The sequence below is a fragment of the Gigantopelta aegis genome, chromosome 9, assembly GCF_016097555.1.
Source record: "Gigantopelta aegis isolate Gae_Host chromosome 9, Gae_host_genome, whole genome shotgun sequence".
NCBI lineage: Eukaryota > Metazoa > Mollusca > Gastropoda > Neomphalida > Peltospiridae > Gigantopelta > Gigantopelta aegis.
The window spans coordinates 47254248-47262906 of NC_054707.1; the positions used below are offsets into that span (position 1 = coordinate 47254248).

The window sequence follows — 8659 nt, forward strand, 5'->3', positions numbered from 1 at the left end:
TGAAAAATTTGTGGTCGGCAAAGACAAGATACCTGTCGCAGTTGGAGAGACTAGGATTCAAATCTGGCGGCGCACAGCAAAAGAAGTTGAACCGTCAGGGAAGCTGCCAGATTGGGAACAAGTGGGATGAAAATCCCACATAAAGAAATTAAAGGGCGCAGCAAGATTAAACATAAAGAAAAAACCGCCAGACAAATAGAAGAAGAAGGTTGTGTTTGAGGGACATGGCTACTTTAGGCTAATTAAATATTAAACAATATACGACATAAATAACCAAAATACATGTTTCTATTTAGAAATGTTATATATATCTGGATGTGTTTTGATGTATACATGAATGTGGTGTTGCTGCAGTTGCTATGTTCCTGTTTGTGTCGGCACATGGCTGCTGTTGCTGTTGCCCCTGCTGCTGTTGTTGTCGTCAACGTGGACACTACCTTAGACATCACCTTCGCCCGCATCATCATCTTGGCCCACTTCATCACGGAATCGTACCTCCTGTAAATGGACAGGCTGCAAACGACAACGTTGCCACGGTAACTGTTTATTGTACATTTCTTTTCAGTTCTGTTCTTTTTTCATATCAGTGGTATGTTCAGGGAATCAGTCTCCAGTGTTCGGTCTAAAGGAAGGAAGGAAGGAAATGTTTTATCTAACGACGCACTCAATACATTTTATTTACGGTTATATGGCGTCAGAAGAAGGACCACACAGATATTGAGAGAGGAAATCCACTGTCGCCACTTCATGGGCTACTCTTTTCGATCAGCAACAAGTGATCTTTTATATGCATCATCCCACAGATAGGATAGTGCATACCACGGCCTTTGTAACACCAGTTGTGAAGCACAGTCTGAGACGAGATGGGTCTAAAGACGAAATCTTACTTCCTCATCTAAACGAGCCAGCTATGTTCCCGCTATTTAAGAATCCTTCATGACTTTAGATTCCTATTTATAATCACAAAACTAGGAAATATAAATTATCTGAGATATTTTTTGTAAATAGGAATATAAATGAAGAATCACATGAAAGGCCTCCATTTTCTACGGTCATTGTTCTAAAATACCAGATAAAGTTGAAGCACGCCGTCATAGATATAGGTTGATGGCTGAGCGTGAGATACAATTTGCAGACACCACACAGGTCACTATTTTTAATTGGCACAAATGGATCAAGTAAAACTGGAATCAAATGGTATTCTGAATATTGTCTTGGATTTTTTCATATCCCTGTTTCTCTTTGTCTCGCATTCTCTGTCTCTCTCTCTCTCTCTGTCTCTCTCTGTCTCTCTCTCTCTCTCTCTCTCTCTCTCTCTCTCTCTCTCTCTGTGTGTGTGTGTGTGTCTTTCTCTCTGTTTAATTATTTCTATCACACTAATTGGGTTACTTTGTTCTGTGTTGTACACTGCAGGTACCGAGAGGAAACCCGACTACACAGTCACGACAAACCGCTGCCCAGCAGAACGATCGTCGGGAACAGAAAAACACTGAACCCGCCAAGAAGGAAAAACGGACCATTAAGACACAACAGTAGAATTGTTTTAAGATCAAATAAGACTGTGTAACAATAACAGTTTTGCTTTGTCTTTGATAACTGTATGATACGGCCCCATTTGGAATTGATATAACATGTCTACATCTTTTGTAACAGGTACATATTTACCATGAAACGAAATTGTCTCAGTTCGTAGCAAAGGATAATAGTAGCACTTCATGTTCTATAAGGTTATATTCTGAGTGATACGGCGCTTCAATTGACGAATGTCTTTACTGAAAATGTTCCTTCCGTAACGGGACTACTACATAACGCGTTGGTTGAAAAAGTCCTATACTACTGAATCATTATTCAACAACTGTATATGGTTTTGTAGAAATTAATTATTTTGTTATGGGTGAATGTTACTGAGACGTGAAATGATTTGCTGAATATGTGAACATCCACCGCCACCCTCATAAATTAACTCTTCTCGATCTGTTGTGTTAAAATTAATTTCAGAGGTGAAAAAATGAATAAAGTGTGGGCGGGTGGGTGGATGGACGGACGGACGGATGGTCGGACTGATAGACAAAAAGACAGATAGATAGATAGATATACAGACAGACAGACAGATAGATAGACAAACAGAATAAACAAACTTTAGTTAATAAATAATATAATAATCCAAGAAGAAACAAAATGGTAACTGTTAATTGCTTTAATTCAGCTCGAACCACACACAAGTGCATTAGTTCAGAATGTTTAATCTAAATATGTTCCTTTTTGACTATTGTCTATCCACATGGATGTGTAGCTTGATCCCGTATCTATTCACGTTACTTTGAATAGATGTTCTTGCAAAACGAAAACGGTTTTGACTGTATACTGGAGATGACTGGGGAATGGACAGAAATATGTTTGACGACATCTCAGCACATTTTAAAACTGTGTCTAATAGTTGGCTGGACACCACCAAAGAACAATGATTTCTTAATCGTCGGCTATTGAATGTCCAACATTTGAGAAATCTGGTAGGCAGAGTTTTCCGTTATCAGCAAGGAATATTGTATATGTAGTTTTCCAGGACAGCATATACCAAGGCCTTTGATATACCAAGACAAGAAAAAACAATGGGAGAATATGCCATCGAGTGGGTTCGATCCTACGACTCGAGCACCTTAAGCGAGCCCTCTACCGACTGAACTAGATATCGTCTCTTAACAGAGAAATAACGCAAATTAAAGAAGAAACAAATATTGTTTATATGTTATAAACCGCAAAACAATAGGCAGTCTCTCCTAAAGGCAGGCTTCGCAGCATGAATATTTTTAATCTAACTGGATTATAACATAAATAACAAATATAATGTAAATATAGACCACAGAAAAAACCGGATTACTCCCTACGTCTCAAATAAAGTATGTGGCCATGTGGTAGGCTATGTTAAAAATACACAGATGCGAACAAAAATAGAACATCTACTATTTCCCGTTCATTTGATTGTATATAAGGCTGGTGGAAAGAGATACCTTCATATTCTCAGTTACGGTGTTCTCTGAATTTGCCGCCATGAATTGTGGGATAGTAGTCTTTGCTTTGATCTGTAAGTACACGTAATAATAATTCAAATATTCAGATGTGAAGAGATTTTTGTTTGTTGGTAAAATGCTACATTAAATATTTACATAATTTGTTTATATATTTACAAAATGATATATATGGAGAAGTGAATGGTGGGGAAATGAACTGGAATAATAGCTGTCAACGTATGTATAAACAAAAGAAAACTACTACAACAACAAACAAATTAAATTAAATAAAATAAAAACACCTATATGTTCACCTTCATATCTTTTTTTTAATACCGGTATACTGTTTAAGATAATGTAGGGCATACAATACTCAAATACATACACTATTTGCATATATTATATACATGCACATTTTAGTCCGGTCTAACCGGAGAGGACTATAGGTTTCGTCTCCGTCCGTCTGTCTATCTGTTTATCTGTTCGTCTGTCCGATATATAGTTTTTCGGACTATTATTATCGCAATGCTTCAAAATATTGATCCGTAACAAAAGGAGTTTAACTTTCATTGCAATTTACCCATTTTTGACAAAGTTACCGCCCTTGTAATTAGGAGATACGAACATTTCTCAATATATTGTGTATAGCTTTATCATGTACTGTTATAGATCCAGTTTGCTTTCATGGCGATTTACCTATTTTACAGAGTTATGGCCCTTGAGTTCTTTAGGGGATATGTATTGCTTTAGCAGCACTCTGAGAATGGTTGTAATGTTTGTAAACTTTAATATTCTGTTGTACATGCAGTTGCAGTGTTTGTGTTTGCGTCGACAAACGCCTGCTGTTGCTGCAATCCATGCTGTTGCTGTCGTTGTCATGAAAACTATCTGAGGAATCAGTATCATGGCCATCAGCCTTGTGACATGTCACACCACGGTGAACATAATTACAGTGGATCGCATCACGGTGAACACAACCATCATGGCGAACACCAGCATGACGAACATCGACATGGCGAACATCACCATGGCGAACACAATCAAGGAACAGCCCGCCAGGTGCAAACCGAAGCTGTAAGACATGTTGTAGCGGTAAGCACACTGTACCCAGGGATATAGCTAAACGGCTCCCTAATGCTAGGCTTAGACTACCAACTGCCAGAAGAAAGTTGGCCAACTCGACGGCTGCCGTGCAATTTTCCGAACTCCCGACTTAAGACGGGTGCGTTCAGATTAACAACTCATGGGTTATACGACGACAATCGAGTTGTAACAGCGCTCACACTAGCAACTGGACAATCGTAGAAGTCGTGACAGCAGAATGTTGGCCAACTTTCTGCTGGCAGTTGGTAGTCTGAGACTAGCATTAGAAAAACCGAAATTTCCACGTTTGGTATGTGAAAAGCCAGCGTTTAAGCTTGGCCCATACAGTATTGTTAACAATTTGGTCAGGTCGTCTGTAGCCAAATTGAAAAGTTTCAGTTAGTCAAACAATATATGATTTTAGATTGAAGCTTTTTTCATTATTTTTGCGATTCCTTGAAAGACAGATTGAACACTGATAATATAACATTTGTAGGATATGGTTTAATATTGGTTTATCTAACGTGTGTTGCAAATAGGAAATTCAAGTAAAAGAATCTTTGCTGCTTATCGAAAAAGACTTAAATAGTGGCAGCATGTTTCCTTCTTCCTTTTTTTTCATTATCTCGACCATGTTTCACAATAACGTTTGACACGTATTCACCATTGATTAAACCATATATTTTTAGTATCCCTTTTTCTTTTAATATTACAGTACTTCCGTATCACTCATTTATTAATGCATTGTGTAATAAAGCATTTTTCCTTATTATCTAATAAAGTATTTTACGATATTATCTAATACACTAATTTACTATAATATATAATAAACTATTTTATGATAGTATTTAATAAATTATTTTACAATATTATCTAATAAACTATTTTACAATATTATCTACTAAATTAGTTTACAATATTATCTAATAAACCAGTTTACAATACTATCTAATAAACTAGTTTACAATATTATCTAATAAACTAGTTTACAATATTATCTAATAAACTAGTTTACAATATTATCTACTAAACTATTTTACAATATTATCTACTAAACTATTTTACAATATTATCTAATAAACTAGTTTACAATGCTATCTAATAAACTATTTTACAATATTATTTATTAAACTAGTTTACAATATTATCAAATAAACTATTGTACGATATTATCTAATAAACTATTTTATGATATGCACGTCACTTGCTGTTCTAGGTTCCCAGAGGTCACGTATCGTCCGAACCACACCAGACACTATCTCCACAGTCGTACCGCCGCCACCAGCAGGACTACGAATACGTCAGACGAGGAAGACCAACTGCAGCGGCACCACAGACATACCGCCGTGAACCGCAGGATTACGCAGCAGTGAACCATGAAAACCACGGGAAAACAGCACAGCACGCACCACAACCTTATCGCCACCATTACCAGGGTCACAGAATTGTCAAGAAAGATTTAGTTTAATTTGACATATTCAGAAATAAAATTAGTATATACATGCTATGGTAACCAATGGTGTATTTGTCATTTGTTATTAATTCCAACTTATTAGTGTGAGTATAGGTCAGAGGTAAACTGTATGTGGGTATGTCTTAAATTTATTAATGTGGGAGGTTCAGTCAGGATGTTTATGGGTAAACACTTAAGATGATGGGCTGCCTGTTTATAACTTACTTGTGTGATAGGTTCACACAAGCTATCTATGGGTAAACACCTCAAATGCTGGGGTGCCTGTATATAACTTATTAGTGTGATATTAGGTTCAAGCAAGCTATCTATGGGTAAACAGTTCAGATGCTGGGCTGACTGTATGTAACTTATTTATTAGTGTGATATTAGGTTCAAGCAAGCTATCTATGGGTAAACAGTTCAGATGCTGGGTTGTCTGTCTATAAGTTATTAGTGCGATATTGGGTTCAAGCAAGCTATCTATGGGTAAACACATCACCTGTTGGGCTGTCTATTTATGGCGAGAGTTAGTAGTTAGTGACAGAGGTTATGTTCATTTTGATTAACAACGCAACTAGAATACATTGATTTATTAACCATTAACTAGTGGATGTCAAACAGTGATTCTGATACATTTCCCGCTACATTTGTTTATTAGCAACAACCGATATTTTATATGCACTTTACCAAACAGGACACCATATATCACGTCCTTTGGTGTATCAGTTGTGGGGCATTGGTTGGAACAGGGAAAAAACAATGGGAGAATAGGTCTACCAGGGGGATTCGATCCTGTGACCCAAGCACCACAGACGGGACAGAAGTAGATCGCGATTTTGGATTTTTTAAAATTCATGATCGCATTGGTAGAGCCAAACAGATCAATTTTCGATTATAATCGGTCATTGGAACAACACTAGTCTATTTTAAACTGTAAAGAATTTTATGTAAATCGTAGTTTTATTATCAATAGGAATCAGTTTATGAAAAAAAAATTATGCTTGTTATTTGTATATAGTCATAGGTAATCATAATGCAAATGCAGTTTTCAAGTGTTCAGTTCAGGAGTTTTCATGAATCATATATAATAACAATGACATGTTGGGGTATAATTTCGATTAAGATTTTAATAATTTCATTTTACCAGAAGTCCGTTTTTTCTGATGTTAACATTTAAGCAGAATGTATTTAGACAAACAGTAATCCGTTATTCATATTGCCAGTTATCCCTGTTGTTCAGGACACTTTAAACCACGGCTATTTGGTGTCTAACTTTTGTAGAAGAGAGAGACAGAGAGAAAGAAAAACAAAAATAGAAAGCAAAGTTTTACTTTAATGCGTATATGTCTGAAATTAAAACTGGTGAATCTGAAAACCATGATTTGCACAACATAGGTTACTACTAAAAACATCTGTAGGGGATCTTTTCTATGCATGTTCCCCATAGATAGGACAGTACATACCATGTTGTTTGAGGTACCAATTGTGTGACACCGATTGGGGCGTGGAATCTCGAGGCATGTGATGGTCACTGATCTACCCCCTCATCTCCACATTGTCCCATGGACAGAGGTCAAGTAAAGTAAACTTTTACTTTAAAGGGACATACCCTAGTTTTTAAACACTAACGCATATTGTTGACTATTATAACCGTTTTTGATAACTTAAATCATACTTGACTTAGATTTTATTGGTTAGATTATCAATCTCCGTACATTCGAAGTGTTTTTGGTCATCCTGGTGTTTTTAATATCACAAAATGCATTTCTCGAATTTTAAAAAACGCACATGCGTGTGAGAAGTAACCTTTATGGTGTCGAGTTTTAGTCTATTTTTAGAGGGTATTTCGCCATTTCAAAGTCACAGACTCATGTTTCACTCAATTGTAGCTTTATTCAAATGTGTTACAGGTTTGTAGAGTAACTAAACTTAGTGTTAATTTTCACGGGTTGAAACTAGGGTATGTCCCTTTAATGCGTATATGTCAGAAATTAAAACTGATGAATTTGAAAACATTGGATTGCACAACATTGTTTGGGAGATTCTGATGTAATGTCGGTGGTTTGAATTGATAAAACTGTAATTGAATGTCGTTTCGTCTAAACTAGTTTTGTATACGTTTGTTTTGTATGCATTCTTGGTTGGAAATTCTGGTCCTCTGAATCTTACAGGTGACAGTCCTGTATAAGATTTGTTTTGGTCTGACTAACAGTCGGTTTAGCATCGATCCCCTTTGGGCTATTTCTAGTTCCAGCCAGTGCTCAATAACTGGTATAACAAAGGCCATGGTATGTATTATCCTGCCTGTGGAATGCTGCATATAAAAGATGCATTGCAACTAATCGGAAAGAGCAGCCCAATACCCGGCAGCAGCGGGTTTCATCTCTCAATATCTGTGTGGTCCTTATTCATATTTCTGACGCCATATAACCGTAATTAAAAGGTGTTGAGTGCGTCGTTAAATAAAACATTCATTCATTCCTCCCCATCATGGCTCTCGTCGATTCAGAGTGACGTTTAACGACACACTTGGTATATATTAGGGCATTACACTGACTACTTCTTTCACAAAACCGGCCTCGGTGGCGTCGTGGTTAGGCCATCGGACTACAGGCTGGTAGGTACTGGGTTCGGATCCCAGTCGAGGCATGGGATTTTAAACCCAGATACCGACTCCAAACCCTGAGTGAGTGCTCTGCAAGGCTCAATGGGTAGGTGTAAACCACTTGCACCGAGCAGTGATCCATAACTGGTTCAACAAAGGTCATGGTTTGTGCTATCCTGCCTGTGTGAAACGCAAATAAAAGATCCCTTGCTGCTAATCGGAAAGAGTAGCCCATGTAATGGCGACAGCGGGTTTCCTCTCAAAATATGTGTGGTCCTTAACCATGTGTCTGACGCCATATAACCGTAAATAAAATGTGTTGAGTGCGTCGTTATATAAAACATTTCTTTCTTTCTTTGTTTCACAAACCACTAACAACCATTTAGCCGAATCGAGAGGATCTTTTAGATTCTATGAATGCCTATCATGTGCTTCATTTGCAGATGATACTTCCTTCCTACGTTGTCTGTAAAAGGGCTGCCACTCTGTGGATTCGTTTTACTGATTGGG

General features: G+C 37.2%; 1 protein-coding gene across 1 annotated transcript; it reads left to right on the top strand.

Moving 5' to 3' along the window:
• The first annotated feature begins 381 nt into the window (after window positions 1-381).
• On the top strand, window positions 382-5604 carry LOC121381606 (histidine-rich protein PFHRP-II-like). The gene is made up of 5 exons (XM_041510942.1): window positions 382-500; window positions 1414-1563; window positions 2991-3082; window positions 3817-4100; window positions 5308-5604. The coding sequence occupies exons 1-5, from the start codon at window positions 382-384 to the stop codon at window positions 5557-5559; spliced, it is 897 nt and encodes a 298-aa protein (XP_041366876.1). The 3' UTR covers window positions 5560-5604.
• The last annotated feature ends 3055 nt before the right edge of the window (window positions 5605-8659 follow it).

Coding starts and splice junctions, on each gene's coding strand:
- LOC121381606 (XM_041510942.1), top strand. CDS start 382: ATGGCTGCTGTTGCTGTTGCCCCTGCTGCTGTTGTTGTCGTCAACGTG. Junction 3,083..3,816: donor AGTAGTCTTTGCTTTGATCT/GTAAGTACACGT, acceptor TTGTACATGCAG/TTGCAGTGTTTGTGTTTGCG. Junction 4,101..5,307: donor CTGTAAGACATGTTGTAGCG/GTAAGCACACTG, acceptor TTGCTGTTCTAG/GTTCCCAGAGGTCACGTATC.